General features: G+C 36.8%; 1 protein-coding gene across 6 annotated transcripts in view; it reads right to left on the reverse strand.

The window, feature by feature from the left end:
* Window positions 1-17208, reverse strand: part of UNC13C (unc-13 homolog C) — a 610270-nt gene that overhangs the window by 110042 nt on the left and 483020 nt on the right. For 3 of the 6 annotated variants that reach the window (XM_019442063.2, XM_053889049.1, XM_053889048.1), the window contains exons 24-28: window positions 15860-15956; window positions 15063-15206; window positions 8686-8763; window positions 3378-3455; window positions 2841-2870 (exon numbers count right to left, since the gene is read on the reverse strand). In XM_019442063.2, coding sequence (XP_019297608.2) covers window positions 2841-2870; window positions 3378-3455; window positions 8686-8763; window positions 15063-15206; window positions 15860-15956 — 427 coding nt within the window. The remainder of the gene's footprint in view (window positions 1-2840; window positions 2871-3377; window positions 3456-8685; window positions 8764-15062; window positions 15207-15859; window positions 15957-17208) is intronic. The other 3 variants (XM_019442067.2, XM_053889051.1, XM_053889050.1) reach the window with 1 other exon arrangement.

Below are 17208 nucleotides of genomic sequence, written 5' to 3' on the forward strand. Positions count from 1 at the left end.
CAGTATGGGGATTGTGGTGCACATAATTTAACTTTTAGCTCAAGTCAATCCATACTGTGGGTTGGCTACTTTATTTTAGTATAGTGTGTCCCAAAACAATATGCACATGAAAGAATCACATGGCATGCTTTACTAAAAAGAAAACAGACTCTGGGCCTCATTCTTAAGGTTACGTTTGCTTCATGGCTTGTGTGACTTACTATATTTTTTATATTCTCTACAGTAATCACAAAGTTGTTATGCCAAAACATGCTCTTAATTTTTATGCAAGGAAGCATGTCAGAAAGTCACAATAGAGGAGAAAAAATTTAGCGGTTTGCTTTTCTTTTTCTAAGTAGGGCACTAGGAAAAAAAAAACGATGTGCCCACATGGTCTCTGGGGTATCGTGCAGGCAGGCAGTAATGGTGTCTACACAAGGACTGCTTTTGGAGCCACTGACATATGCCAAGACTGTCAGAATGTCAGGTCATGTTTCAAACTGGGACTCCATTAAGGCAATGTTTTTTTACACCTAGAAAAAGGTTTTAAACATTATTTCCATCTCCACAGGGAAAAGAGGCTGATCCTGGACAGAGAGCGCAGCCGCGCTGCCCCTACAGTGGTGGGGCTAAAGCGGCAGAGAGCTGCAGCATTATGCAGCGGGGCGTGTGGGCGGCGGGCACTTTGCAGACGGTATGAGACGCAAGCCATGCCGCTGCTAGGAGCCAGCTAATGAACACAGAGTAAACCATTTTGAGCAAGTGCACAATCATTAATCATTTGCTAATTAAGAGTTTTTGTAGCAAGAAGTGCACATCCTAGCATAGGTGGTAGGGGACAAACTATAAGAAACTCCTAAAAAGAAGAACTAGACAGGGAAGCTTCCCTTAGCAAGACCAGTCCCGGTGTTACGACCAGTTCCACTGTTGAGAGGAAGACTGGCGTCAGTACACAATGCATTACCTTTAAAGGCCACCGAGCATGCCCGTATTAAGTGCTGTATAAACTTCTCATAGTGAGGGGTAAATTCTGTCATTCTCAATAAAATCCTCTTTATCTTTATAACAGCTCCAAGTTAAGGAGCCCATTTAGATAGTGCCCTATGTAGCTAACTGGATTGGAAGGGTTCTGCCTATAATTTTGAGATTCTGGTGCCCAAAGGAGGATGAGCGTAGCAACTAGCAACTCTTAACATAAATCTGCAGAATGACGATTCTTTCTCTCCTTTCTCTCTGGAGGCTGAATGTTATACCCACACTTGGGTTGAGGTCTTGCTCCCTCCTGACCATCCATACCAATGGCAATGCTAACACTTTTTTTTTTTTGGTAGCAGATGATGAGGTGAAAATGGAAAATAATAAGATAATAAGAAATTGTTCTTAGAAAGGGGACAGAATATCAAAAGATGATAAGGAGAGGGAGGGAAGGGATGAATAATATTTAAATGCAGGAAAAGAAAAGAACTAGGGTCCATGCTGTTCTTGTAAAAAATTACATTGTTAGAAACTAGATATTCATTCCATTCACTTAATTGATTTTTCCCTTTAAATTATGTATGAGGAGTTTAGCAACTGGCCTTGCAAGAGTGATAAAGGTAGAAGGCACCAACCTCAGTATTTCCATCTTCATTATGTTCTCCAGTAAGAAGAGTTGTGTGATTTAGCTATAGAGTTGTAGCTAAATTTACAATGTGAAACCGGTACATTTCAAATTGGCAATTTTATGTGGAGTAAAGAATCCATTCTTGTTTGGTGTACAAGGTGCCCCATAACATTTTTGGTTAGCGCGTGGCTTGGCCCACAAAGCTTCCTTAAGTACAGGTCTGATCTGTCTTGTTAATATTCAGTCAGCAGTATATGACTCACATTAGAATCCAACCATGGAATAGTAAGGAAATAGAAGTAGCATTAGGATAAATTCCTGGAAATATGGCATTTTAAATATAACTTTATCCTTACATGATATGTGGTCTTAAAAATTCAGTAAAAGACGACAGAATTCCCCCCCCACACAAGAAATCAGTTATTTCTTCACAATGCTTCTAACAGTAAGTGAACTTAAACTCTGAATATAAAACATCACTAAAATTAAAATGGCAATCTCCAGCTATGATCCTCAATTGCTTGTGTTCACCTAATTCAGCAAAATAATTCAAAAGCGAGATTGATGCCCTCATACTGTGCAAAAGGCACTAACACATGATAGGGAATGGAGTCTTATTTTATACAAAATAAACTGATACTGTGGTTTAAAAATCAGAGTTCATTTTTTAACTATTCCATCTCTGCACGCATATCCTAGTGCTTCTGATTTGTAGGCTGCTAAGCAGCAAATTCAGTTTTCAAAAGACTGAGTCTCTAAGATAGCAAAAAAAGGGAAGGAAACGTACAAATGTCTCCATGGGGTTAAAAGCAACATCATATGTGAAGAAGACCAATGTTAAAAGAAGCATTTTCAGCCTTGTACATTTAGAAATAAAAGGGATCTTTGCTTTGAAGTCCAAACTTGCTTCGCGTACATCTCTGACCCTTACCTCAATAAGGAACACTGTAACTAAAATCCTCAACAGAAATATCTCTACATTCTAGTGGCCCTTGGGGTTGTTTTAGGGAGGGGGAGTGGTGGGAGAATGCCAGCTGCATGAACCTTTCCCTCTCAGCACCAACTCTGGTCCCCAAGTCCCTGGACGCTCATGTTGGTGTGTGAAAGGAAAGACCGTGGCAAAAGCAGGAGGCAGGTGCACAACTACTATTTCACTGTCTGCTTGATCCAAATGAGCGAATGAGAATAAATAAGTGCGATGGTCTTTAGGTCTGGGGGGAAACAGCCAGAAAAGGGTAAGATGCTTGCTATCACAAACCTCATAAAAGAATCTTTCTCCTTCCTTCTTCTGCTCAGGGAAATGCAAGTCAAAGATGTTGGACAAAGACACGACACATTACAGACACAGTACACAACACATTTTGACAGATTTTTAGATGTGAACAAGAAACTGATGCATCAAAACCACTAGGGCCACAAAGCACATTTCAGAGCAAACATTGATATCAGGTTGACATTGTGCAATATGGTGAAAAAAAAAATCCGCAGTTTGTATAATTTTACAGATCATTAGCATATATAGATTTGTGTGTATAGCACTCTCTCTGTATACACACTACAAAAGGCTACTGACCATCTCCCCCCTCCCATTCACACTTCTAATGCATCACTCAAATATTCTGTTGTGTATAATGGTCACCTTATTGTTAATGATATTTTAGATTATTAGCCATGTCCTCTTCTGTTGTTAACCCATGTAAAAAACTTGATTATGTCACTTTCCATAGCAAAGAACTGTGCTGCTAATGATCTCTAAATAGATATTTGGCAAATGCAGGCATAAAAATATACCCACCTCTTTCCCTCCCATGGATTCAAACATTTTTTCCAGCTGGACCCGCAATTGTTGAATATTGTTCATCAATATACAGGGCTTGAAGTAAAGCAAACAACAAAAAAGATGGTGTGAGAATCTTTTATACATGAAATTATTGAATGAGTTTACCTTAAATGTGATAAATATACAATCATCACTGAAGTATTATATCTGGCAAAGAGAATAATTCTGCTATTTTGATTATACTTCTTAAGAGTCAAGAATGGAAGAGGGAAATATTATCACTTTGGGGAATGCAATTTAATAATATATCAGACAATAAGCTATTGGGGACTTAATTACTAATCTTTCTTTTGCTCTTAATATTGAGCCAAATTCTCTTTTAAAGATTTACTTTAAGAAAAGGTATCGAAATTGTGGTTTATATACACAATGGAATACTATGTGGCAATGAGAAAGAATGAAATATGGCCTTTTGTAGCAATGTGGATGGAACTGGAGAGTGTGATGCTAAGTGAAATAAGTCATACAGAGAAAGACAGATACCATATGTTTTCAGTCTTATGTGGATCCTGAGAAACTTAACAGAAGACCATGGGGGAGGGGAAGGAAGAAAAAAGGTTAGAGAGGGAGGGAGCCAAACCATAAGACACTCTTAAAAAATGAGAACAAACCGAGGGTTGATGGAGGGTGGGAAGGGAGAGAGGGTGGGTGATGGGTATTGAGGAGGGCACCTGTTGGGATGAGCGTTGGGTGTTGTATGGAAACCAATTTGACAATAAATTTCATATTAAAAAAATAAAATAATGAAATAAATAATTAAAAAACACCTTATTCTTAAATTCTGACACTCTAAAAAAAAAAAGAAAAGATATCAGTTTAACGTTTCCATTATTTTGCCATTTAAAAAACAAAATCACCATCTGAATTTTAAAAATCCAAGGGGGAGGGGCGCCTGGGTGGCTCAGCCGGTTAAGCGGCCAACTTCGGCTCAGGTCATGATCTCTTGGTCCCTGAGTTTGAGCCCCGCTTCGGGCTCTGTGCTGACAGCTCAGAGCCTGGAGCCTGTTTCAGATTCTGTGTCTCCCTCTCTCTGACCCTCCCCCATTCATGCTCTGTCTGTCTCAAAAATAAACGTTAAAAAAAAGTTTAAAAAAAAATCCAAGGGCGAAAAAGAAAAAAAAAGACACCTTTAATAGATTCTCTTTGGCTATAGACAAAGTCCACACACTGGTATTCAAGGCCCTTAGTTATCTGGCTCCAAATTAGGTTTTCCTTCCTATCTCTGTCTACCACAGGTAACTTTCCCCTCTAAGCAGCTTTTCCCCCCAAAACACCTGTGCTTTCCAGACTCCAACTTGGCTTAGCATGTGGCCTCTTCAGTTTCACCTCTTTGCCTATTTGAATCATATCCATTATTCCAGATTTGAGCTTTCTCTTTCCCACACTATATCCTGTTGTCACTCACTTGACATTTGTTTTATTTAACTTTATATTGCTTTTCACTGTCTCACCCACTGACCTTAAATGCACCGTACATGCTGCTGTGTCCTCTGCTTTTTCTTACTCCCAAAGTACCGCACAGAGCCTTACACAGAATATATGTTTAAAAATGTTTTTGACTCCATGTTTCCAGGCAGGCAGAAATATAACAATAACATAAAGATGGAGGGCTCTGTGACAGGACTAGATGTGGCCTTAGAATAATAGGAGTTAATTTATAATTGGAAAATAGAATTCAGAATAGTTATAGAATAATTTAATATTTGTCGCATACTGATTCTGAAAAGCCAGTTGACTGGGGGGAGGAAAACAGTGAAAGAAAAGAAAGTGGATATATCTTCCAAGTTGCTGGGAAATGAGCCAATAAAGAATTAGACGCATATAAAGGACTTACAGGACATCAGAGAGTTGTTAGCACTCCTCAGTGGAAAGATTTTATTAATGCTGTAACCACATTACTGACCTTTGAAAAACTTTCTACTTGATTCTTAAAGTGACCACATTCTAACTTCAATTTATGAAAACAATTTTAAACTTTGATTCTCTTCCCTTGATTCTGGTCACATAAGTATTGTATGTCTCTAACACAGATATTTGAGATCCATGTGCCATAGATTCTGTTCAGTAAGCTGAACCACAATGTTCCACCAATGATCCTGATCCCCAGATGTGACTGAGAGCCACTTGATCTAGGCTTATCCTTTCCACTACATGCATAGTCAAAATTTTTCGGGGATTCAGCATCTTGACCCTAAGGCAACAAACTGAATCTCCACTTAGGGCCAGAGTCATTGGGATTTTCTTTTTTTCTTTTCTTTTCCCTTCCTTTCTTTCATTTTTTTTTTTTTTAAATTGCAGAGGGGGAAGATTTGGCTTGAATCTGGCCATCTTACCAGGGAGGAAATGAAGGTCAAAAAAAAAAAAAAAAAAAAAAAAGACCATGACTCTTATTGAGAAGCAGGAAGAGTAGATGGGTAAAAGGTTGTATCACCCTGCTCCCCATGGGTCTAAGTTAACTAGGTGGTCTCTTCTATGATTATTTGATATTGGCATTCAAGCTTATCTTTTTTGGCACATATAACAGTACTTTAGTAATAGTTGTATGAGCACAAACCAACCTCCAAGCCTTTTTATATGACCATTTCCAATGGAAAAGAACAACTAAGAAACAAAATGGACTGTGTGCTCACTTAGCATGGATTGCTATTGGCGTCAGGTAAGGCTACATTAAAAAAAAAAGATTCAGTTATTCAGAGAGAGATAAAAATAAATATGAGACTCTCCTCTTTCATTAAGCTTTCTCTGACTTTGAAATGTCCAATTATCAATTTTATTGAATCAATTTACCAAATCACTACTGAGACCTGAATCTAACTTACAGCTAATCTGGAAACAGCTTTTATTTTAAGCACCTCCATGGTCACTGAAAACAAAACAAAACAGCTAACATGTACAGGAAAGGGAACATTAACCCAATTCAGAGGTATCATTTGTTGATGAGTTTAGTTAGATAAAAGAACCTATGTTCAAGCTGTAATCTTTTTATTTGGATATAATTTGGCTTTTCCCCTAAAAATATCATAATGCATTTTGTCATATCTAAATCTAGAACAAAGTTAGGAACCTTAACTACAGTGAATATGAAAGTTAGTTATGTTGGGACTATGGCCATTTCTACATCACTTAAAGGGTGTTTCTGAGCTGAAAAAGATTTTCAAAAATATTCAAAATAAAGTAATTCTGATTTATATATGTTGTGTTGCTGTATTTTGGAGTACAGGGACAACAGATTAAAAAAACTTGTGATCCATTTTCAATTTAAAACAAAGTTCTAACTTAAAAAAATTTAGAAAAAATTATTCTGTCATTTTAACTATCTAACATTCTAACATTTTAACTATCATCTTTAATTCTGACCCCTGGGAAAGCATGTTATGGTTATCTCTTAAAGGATGTCTCTATTTTTTTTTTTTTTTTTTAGAGAGAGAGAGAGAGAGTGCAAGCAGGGAAGAGGGAAGAGGGAAGAGGGCAGAGGGAGAGAGAGAGAGAGAGATTGAGAGAATCTTAAGCAGTCTCCATGCTCAGTGCTGAGCCTGACACGGGGCTGGATTCCAAGACCCTGGGATCATGACCTGAACAAAAATGAAGAGTCAGACACTCAACTAAGCCACTGAGGTGCTCCTGGATGTCCCTCTTTAAAAGTTTCTAGGTCAATTTGCAGAAGAAATAGGTATATGGGCATAAATATACTGGGGGGGGGAGAAACAACTTTTGATGTTCTTGATATTGAAAGAAACCTATAATAGTTCTATGTACATGCATAAATGTACAAAGGAACCTCTTCAATTTATCTCAGCTGAAAGCATAACTAAGCAGGTAATTGCCGTTCTTTCACGGAAAAGCGAAAATGATGTTTGGCATTTGAATGAGAGTCTAAGACTTATTAAGATACCAGGAACTAGGAAAGAAAAGCATTGAGGAAAAAAGTTCTTGTGCTGTAATATTTGCAAGAGTATTTATTCTCTTTCTTTATAAATACTTGATTTTGAAAAGTATAAAATATACAGACAAAATACAAGTAATAATAAACATTGATTTATGATTTTTTTCTCCAATGTTTTTAAAAATAAAATATACTATAGAATGTTACCTCATAATACAGTGAAAGTCTGCAGGAGTCCTTAAGGCTAATTTTCTTTTCTGAATGACAAGAATTATCCTTGGTAATTCATAGCTACCTTTCAAAATGTTCAACTGGCTATCCTAATATAATCAGAATTTTTTTCTGAAATTACCTGGCATTGTTTTTGATTTTCATCATAATATATTTCAAATGCATTATAAATTTAATTATAAATATATGCCTTGAGTAAATCAATATCTTGCCTATTAGAGTATTTATAATCAATGGCAGTTAGAAATCACTGCTGGATATCTGGGAATTTTCATAAAATTTCTAGGCAGCATAAAAATTTAAGAGAAAGAAGTATCTTCTGGGACCCTCAAGAACCATTAAGACTGACATATTAATGAGCTGTCAGCCAGAGATCAATGAGGTTTCAGTGGGAATTCTATTTTAGGTTTGCCTGATAGTGGGAACTAATTTTTTAAGGGGGGGGGGCTGGTTTTCCTCTTTAAAAATCTAGTACTAACTTTTGTAATATATTTTTTCAGTGTTCAAAAAAATTCCTATAATGTTGCCAATATATTTCTCCTAATATTACATATGGTGAATAGGAAAGATTTCACCTTCCACCATAGAATAAACACAGATTATTCTCTAAATCACTTTAGTTTATCTTACTTCCCTTTGTGCTTTTTATTAAGGTGCATTGCTGGTTTGAATTTATAAAGATTTTCTCAATCATCCAAAAAATAAAAGGCTAAGTTAATAACTTGGAGTAGAAATCAGAATCATTTCTTACTTTAACTATCTTTCTCAATTTATTTGAAAACCAAAAGATAAATTATACTCACTTTGGTACTGGAGGCCAAACTACTCTATTTGTGTCGATCTAAACAACTTTTTAATTCCTAGTTTAATGTTTTATGATTATGTGGGTTTTTAATTGTTTATGTGAATCTTGTTCCTCACGATCATGGAAAACCACAAGTTGGCTGACCTTGACATGCTCTTAACATTTCTCTGATTCTGTAATGTAACCAGTTCAGGACTCCTAGAGAAGTTTTCAAACTGTTTCTAGAGATCCCTTATTCCCTATTATCCTTGAAAACAGAAAGAAAACAGGAATTTCTCCTGCTTACTTATTAGTTTAAAAAAGTACATCTCAACAGGATAACATGAAGGCAGGGTTTTACTTACCACATTTTCCTTATCGCAGTATGAACTGAAATCACTCGATACAATCGCAGCATACTGAAGCAGTACTTTATTGATAGTCTGGGGAAAGAATTGTAAAATGTATCCAGTTATGCACACACTACCCAGTTTACTGCTAATCAGGCCAACTTTTCTTTTTCAGCTACAAGGGGGCCATAAACAGTGATTAAATCTATGCCCTTGCCAAAAGAAGCATCTCAAACTTTTACGTTTAGATGAGAATTTGTGGTATTTCTGAATACCTGTGAAAGATAATCCACATGAATTAATTCAATTGTAATATAATCTCTCTAGCATAAAATTCTTTTTTCTTAAAGATTTTATTTTTAAGTAATCTCTCTATACCCATTGTGGGGCTCAAACTCATGACCTGAGACCAAGAGTCACATGCTCCACTGACTGAGCCAGCCAGGTGCCCCATAAATTCTTTATTTGTAACTTAACTAAATACTCCAAAGATATACGATTTTGTGACAACCTCCTCTATGATTGGATGCTTATTACTTAATGACAATAACACTCCTCCCCTTAGGCCCCAAACAACCTGCCTTATGCTTTGACTCCTTCCTCATGGTTTCTAGTTCCTACACCCCTCTCACTCTTATCACACATACATATACCATGCCCAAAGTCTCTGTGCTGGTCATTTTCTCAACTTTCTACCATGTTCCTAAATACCTTCTACAATTATAAGTGGGATCAGAGCATTCCTGTGCAAGTCACTTAGCAATGGATATTTTCAGTAATTTTCTATAAGGAGCCTTACTAATATCAAAGACCACCTATGGAAACCTAAAACTTCAGCTTTTGTTGTATCACACTATTTCAATACATTTAACTTAATTTACTAAATTATTTATTGACAAATTATTTTCTAAAAAATGTCCCATTTTTGCCTTCTTTCTGTCCTCTTCATCCTAATTCCACATTTTTCTTCTCCATTTAATAAATGTTTCTCAGCTTAAGGATGCCCTCTGCTTCCACTAATTATGCAAAAATAAGGAAAAACAAACACATTTTGTTAAATTTTATTTCAGTTACTCAAAGATATATTGATGCATTTGTATCCTACTTTTACTCACATAGCTTGAATTATCCTAAGCCAAATGTGGACATGATTTTCTTAGGAGAGAATGCAATAATAATTATAGATATATACTATCTCTTCTTATAGAAAAGGACAGCTTTTCTTTTTTGTGCAATATATTAATCTGAATTTTCTTTGCATGGCTCAAAATAACTCAGGAAACACCCTAAACATCTCTCCTTCAACTCAACTCCTTAATCTATAAACCTGAATTCAAATGGAACTATGAACTTGTTTTACAGATGTCTAAGACCATAGTGAAAACCTGAAATTAGGGGAAACATGCAGAAATAAAATTGATATTTTGTGGAAGTACAAAGCATGTTGATAATAAGTGTCAATTTAAATAGACAGTTGGTCTTGGAAAATATAAAATCTTACGAAGTGGGAGACCAATAGATCTAGGAAAACAGATGGCTGATCAGACTGAAGCATCTTCCAAATGCAGCTGTTCAAATTTTACTCTATATATAATGCTGAAAATGACTTTGGGACTTACCTAAAAAGTACTAATTCTCTTGTACATACGAACACTGCTTTCAATTTGCAGGTTCTAATGATTGTACAAGCGCTAAGAATCATTTCACTGCGATATAAAAACAAAGCAAAGTCTGAATTGAGGATCTTGTTGCAACTCAGAGACTATAACTTGCTCCAGATAAAGTTTGGAGAGGAGAATCCAGATATTCAATTCAGATTATTCTCAAGGTATCCCCCATGGTCTGACATTTGACTCTTCTTTATAGGAAAGCCCTAGTCTGTTGAATTCCCACTTGGGGACAACTGATCCTAGGATCTTGTATCTACTAACCTACAGACGCCAGTGGTTAGCAAATGAGAAGGAGCTGTGGGTAAGGCCAAGAGCTCAGCCATGTAGTATATGGTGTAGGGCCTTGTGCCCATAGGAGTTGTAGATACACTGGCTATAACAATATCTACTTCTTTACTAATGTACAAAGTATACCTGAAGGACAGGCTTCATGTACATTTTAGAGGCAACTTAAATTTCATTCTAATTTATTCAACAAAATAAAACCTTATCAGGTATTAATTGTTTAATACTAGTAAGCAGTTGCATGAGACATACCTTCCTAAGACACATCTCCAGCTGTATCACAAGCTTTGCCTAGGAGCTTGCTAGAAGTGCCAGTTCTCTGGTACTACTCCAGGTCTACTGAATCAGCAATTCCGGTGTTTGTTAATAAGCCTCCAAGGTGATTCTGCTGCAAGCTAAAGTTTGAAAACCACAGTCCTAACTAACGTAGAGTAGGGTGTAGGTGAACTCTTCAGAGAGAACCTGTTGATGGAAGGGGTACCTAGCAAAGCCTGGAAGACAGAACTTCCTTCTGACTGTGTGAATTTAGTTCAGGATTTTATCTTTATGCAACTCTTGCGGCCTCAGAAATGGGGACAGCAGAGAGAGAGAGAGAGGCAAGAGTCTAACAGAAGCTGTTTCCATTCTGTTCTATAATAAAATACAGTTTATATGAAGACAGAGTCACGAGGTGTAGATGATTCTCTTATGGATGCAGTAAAGGAATTGCCATTCAAAGAGCTCCAGATGAAATAAAATGAAATTCTAATAGGATTGTGGCAATGAAGCTAGGGATTCTCTACATTTAAAGGATCAGACAGGATTATCCAAGTATCTCCCATCTGCAATCTGCTCTCATTTGACATGCAGCTACTGGTATTACTAAGTGAGATAGTGATCAATTACCCAAAGTCATTATGATCTCCTGAGCTAATGGCATGCTCTTGAAATGGGCTAAATATCCTGTCAACACCACCAGTAGGTCCATCTAGGGTATTACTCTTGCAATCAGTAAGATAAGAGCCCTGGTTCAAAATCCATCTTTTCAGCCCCACTTTAGTTATGGAACATTCAGGATTAGAACAATGCATGGAGGATAAGAAGTATGCTATCTAGTAAGTGACATCAGAAATGTCACTTCAGTGATTTACAGCACTGTATTTTAATGCATGCAGCGTAAGATAGAATCCAGAGAGTTGCCTAGGTTTGGCTCAAAGGTTGAAAATAAATGGTGAGTTGCTGCTTTCTGACTTATCGATTGATTTGTGATGATACCAGATTGTGGAGGTAGTAATGCTCAGTGGTTACAAGCACTTTATCCATACCATTTCTAGGTGGGTGCCTTGTTTGAGTTACTGAAACTTTCTAAGCTTGTTTCATCACTGGAATTATTAGGAAAACTAAGAGTATCTGTGTCATGGGGTTGTAGTGAAGAATAAGCAAGACAAAATATGTAAAGTGATAAGTACATAGTGATGGTCAATTAATTATCAGTAAGTTTGAAAATTAGGATTACATTCCCCAAGAACAAGGAATACGTGTGTCTCATTCACCATAGTGCCCCTAGTCCCTGGAAACTCAATAAAAACAAAAAGAAAAACAAAAACCAGCCAGAATCATAGCCAAAAGTCAACATTCATTGGTTTGTTTTTAATAATGAAGATATCATTGCTTCATATCTCTTGTTTTAATTAAACTGCTCATATTTACCAAGAGCAGCAATATAGCCATAGAAATGTTCACTGCCCACATGCACTCTTTGCCTGTCATCAGAGCTATGAAATGTGAAGCATCTCTTTGGTATATTCAGTTTTACGTATGCTTTCATAAGAACAAATCATTCCTTTAAATCCCATTTTAGAATGCTCAGTCTTCCCAAACGTTTGCTGTTATCATTTTTGATGTCTTTTCTCTGGGAGGTTTAAATCAATGTAAGTTCCAGGAAAAGAATATGATTTCAATATTCTGACACAAGGATCCTAATTCTAAGAAGGATAGGGTTTTTAAGACCAATGGTCACATGTAATGAAAGAACACCAATTCTAATAGTCTGACATGGCTGTGAAATACCTAATTATATTAACCATAAAGTCCCAGTTTTCATTTTTATGATTTTTAAAAATCATTCCAACAAAATAGAATTTATTTTTCAATGAAATTACCCATTTCTACTTTCCCAGAAAAGGTTTATTTTCTCACATTATTGCCTCATGATAATAATTGGGTAGTATTGAATTTACATGGATTGAGCAAATTTTAGTTATGTAAATTTTTTTTTATTGTGCCAAAAAAAAACCTCACATTTCCTCAGTGACACATGGAGCCTAATTCTTTTCTCCTCACTTCAGAGAATGTGTTTTCCTGTGTGTGATTCTAACATAACTCTCTTTGTAATCTCCCACTTCTTTATACTTTCCTCCAGCCCACTTGCTTATACCTTGGGCAGTCTAAACACGGCTGGGTGCAGCTTCACAGCTGCAGAAAGGTCAAAACTACCAAGGAGCAGAGGGTGGTCTGAGGCCCAAGGCCTTGACCCCTAGTGGAGCTTTCATTCTGCTCTCGATACTTACATGCTTCCGGCTTACATAACCTGCTACATGACCACTCTGAGGGTGAATCCTAGTTACCTTTCTCATAGAGTGCACAATTACAATAGCATGTTACTAAATATATTAGCTCTGAGATTATTAAACTCTCAAATGACCCTTCTTCCACAAGTCCCACAGAGTTCCAAGAATAGCATGTGACACACTTTTTTCTACAGTATCCCTAATGACCCCCTTTCATTCTTCTCTTGGCAGGCACCCAAAATGCAGCTGTTCATCGAGAAAGGACTTTCTTAGAGAATTTTTTTAGAGTAATTCTCCCGCAGAGCTTACTGCAGATTTTACCACGCTGGGAGGTTGAAATCAGCTGCTACCAACAGTTTCCTCTAGAGATGATCAAGAGAAATGATTTTTAGCTATTATCGTTAAAAGCAGGAGATTACTTTAGCCTACCTAATTAACAGATGAAGACTAGAGTTCAAAATACTTGATGGGACACAAATAATGTAATACAGTTTAGGCTGACAGTTTATCTACCTAAAAGTCTTCACTGGCATCTCATTTTCTTTCCTTCCTTTCTTCCATCCTTTCTTCTTCTCTTTCTCGTTCCTTCCTTCCTTTCTTTCTTGCATCTATCTACCTACCTACCTACCTACCTATATATCTCACAGTTCCTACTTTCTACTAAAAGAAGTTTGGCCACTTTGCCTGTTCTTCAAGACTTCTTACAATGAGGATCTAAGCTTCCAATTCTAGTTCCATCAGCTCTCTATGAGTCCTATGTTCTCTCTTCTTTGGGATCTCTCAGGCTAGAATCCCAATCACAGAATGACAGAGGGTGACAAAGACTCTTTCCTTGACCAAACTCCAGCCAGCCTCCTCTGAGCCCTCTTCTCAACCAGCCCTCAACCTTGGCATCAAGACTTGAACAGAACAGTAACTGTTTCTAGCAGTTCAAAGGCACCTCTCTGGGATGATCCGAGGGCCCCTTGAAGTACCTACCTGAGAAAACTAGCTAGTGTCTTTATAAGAAAAGCAAATTTGGGTACACAAATAAACACCAGGGGTGCATGTGCACAGAAGAAGGATCACATGAGGACCCATTAAGAAGGCTGACATCCCTGAGCCAAGGAGAGAAGCTTCAGAAGAAACTAAATCTGCTGATACCTTGATCTCAGTCAGACCTCTAGCCTCCAGAACTGTAAAAAAATAACGTTTCTCTTCTTAAGCCATGATTCTGTGGTATTTAATTATGGCAGCCCTTACAAATTAATACATCTTAAATATTATATAATTTAACTGAGTTTTGGCATTCCTTTATTTTTTAACATGTCAAAGCTGTATATTTGTTTTTATATATATGTGGAGAAAGAAATGTTAAGAGTATGTAATCTGATCAAAATCAATCTGTCAACTGAGAAAACTACATTTCATAAAAATGGAATGAATGGCTCAGACTCATACCACAGTTATTGGCTGATTTGAAATGAGAACTCTGTTTTCATGACTCCAAGTCTTATGGACTTTTCATTGTAGTATAGGGTCCGTTAAAAATACTTGCAATTTAAATATGAAATGCCAAGGCTTATTTTCAGCTAAGAAGCACCATATCTGGAATAATTTTGCCATCCATAGTAGTTCCCTCAATGGTACGAACAACTGAATCACTAATGTGAATAACAGATTTTTAAAGATGATAAATTTATATTTAATAAACAAAAAGGGCAGAAAGAAAGTCAGATGACAAGCCTGGAAACAGAACCTATTGGTACTAGAATTAGAAATTCAATTGGGGTAGTGGTGTCAAGGAAGAGTAATACTACAAACAACAATAGCATTTGTCAAATTCTAGGTGAGAAAATAATAAATGCCACCATCTCAGAAAAGAAAGGATGCACTCCATTTAACCCACCTTTGCAAATCTTCTCATTAAGTGAGATAATGCTTCAGGATTAGGGCACTCCAGTTTCTTAATAATCTCAAAGCTCTGGTTAAGCTGAGCAAAGACATCAACCACAGAACAAGAGAAGAGGGCATGATCAGACGTCTGCTGGAACTGAAGGGAGAGAAGGCGATACCATTCCAATAAGCACATTAGAGGGACTGTGGAAAGAGTCAAATCACGTAAATAAGTGAATCTCCTATACCATGTACCTTCATCTCATATGCCTTCATTTCCCATTTAATAAAATGCTTACCCATTTCAAAATCATTCATCTCCTTTCCTGGAAAAGTATTAGAACTAATATTAGAGACAGGCTCCTATTAATTGGTTTTTCCATTTCTACATTGAGGGACTAGTTCTCTCATTCCCCATAGATACAAAGATGGGTTAGCAAGCCTATTGTGGCTCAAGACTTTTAAGTTGTTCCGGAGGGATTTGGAGGGTGTCTCCTCCTAATCTTGAAATCCTGGAAAGCTTTCAGGACCAGGAAGTTTTGTTTAAGCTTGGTGAACTTGTAGACCCAGATCAATTCAAGAGGTAAAGGAATCCTGGAAGCAAAAGGGTAATTTTTTTTTTTTTTAATTTAAACAATTCCCTAGAGTTTCTAGCAGCCCTTAAAAGTTGTGTTTTACATTTAGTTTGGTCATTAGAGGATTAAAATAAAATTAATTAATAACAATGAGCCTAACAATCCCCGTTATGTTCAAAGTGAATAGTGTGAAAGAGTATTGACAAAAAGTAATCTTAAACTAATTTAAACTTACTCCATCTTTTTTGTCTCTTCCTAGTGCTCCATGAAGAAACTCCATTGATACATCTTCATTTTCATCTAGCCACTGCATGACAAAAGGCTCAAACCACCTAAAAAAAAAATAATAATGTTACATACCATAAAAGATGTCATTTGCACATAATTAATAGTGAATACTGCTCTTTCCTTACATGAGAGTAATTCAGGACCTAAAATCTCTTTTCATTCCCTTTTTTGTAGTTCTGTTTCCTAGAGACCTTTAGCTTTATGTCACCAAACACATACATCCCTGTTTATCTACTTTCATTGTCTATCTCTTTCTTAGCTCTTCCCATGGTTTTTAAAATAAGCTTAGTTCCCACTCCCCACCCTACAATTCCCTTTATAATTCAAAATTTTATAAAATGTCAATCATGTGTGCTGTGTCCCCTATTATGCCATTCTCTCCCTTTTTAGTACTTTAGTGTTGGGCTTCTGCCCATACTGATTATTTATTTTCCTGTAACTTATCCTAGGTGCTCACCTCTGACTTGTGATCTGTAATCCATCCGAAGTTGGGTTTTGTGAATGGTCAAAGTTTCAAAGTTCGTTTTTCCATGTGGAGGTGCAAGTACAAAGCATCTTTTATTTTAGAAGATAATCCTTCTCCCTGCTGCCTTTAATTGGCATTATTGGTGCATATCAGGTAATGGCATATGTGGGTTTGTCTCTAGACTACTTTGTCCTATTGGTCTATTTGTCATACACTAACACCACTTCATTTAATAGCTGTATCTTTTGATTAAGTCTTCATAACTAATAGTGCAGCTCTCAAGGTTTTTTTTTTTTTCTTCCTTCGTCTTCAAGATTATCTTGGCTATTCCTAAACCTTTGTATTTCTGTACTCATTTTTTGATTGAATTTGTCAATTTGCACAAAAATATCTGCTGAATTTTTTTTTCAATTTTTTTTTAACGTTTATTTATTTTTGAGACAGAGAGAGAGACAGAGTATGAACGGGGGAGGTGCAGAGAGAGAGGGAGACACAGAATCGGAAGTAGGCTCCAGGCTCTGGGCCATCAGCCCAGAGCCCGACACGGGGCTTGAACTCACGGACCGCAAGATCGTGACCTGAGCTGAAGTCGGATGCTTAACCGAATGAGCCACCCAGGCGCCCCTCTGCTGAAAGTTTTAATGGGATTGCATTAAGTCAATAAGTCTATAAGTCAATGGGGGGAGAATTACTATCTGTACAGTAATACACCTTTTAGGAACATTGTGTATATTATTAAGTTCATCTTAAATGTCTCTTAGTAACATGTCTCTAAGTAACACCTTCTAGAAGTAGAAGGCTTGCACATCTTTCATCACCATTTGTTTCTC

Source organism: Panthera pardus, unplaced genomic scaffold (genome assembly GCF_024362965.1).
Source record: "Panthera pardus isolate Hobbes unplaced genomic scaffold, ASM2436296v1 HiC_scaffold_24, whole genome shotgun sequence".
Classification (NCBI taxonomy): Eukaryota; Metazoa; Chordata; class Mammalia; order Carnivora; family Felidae; genus Panthera; species Panthera pardus.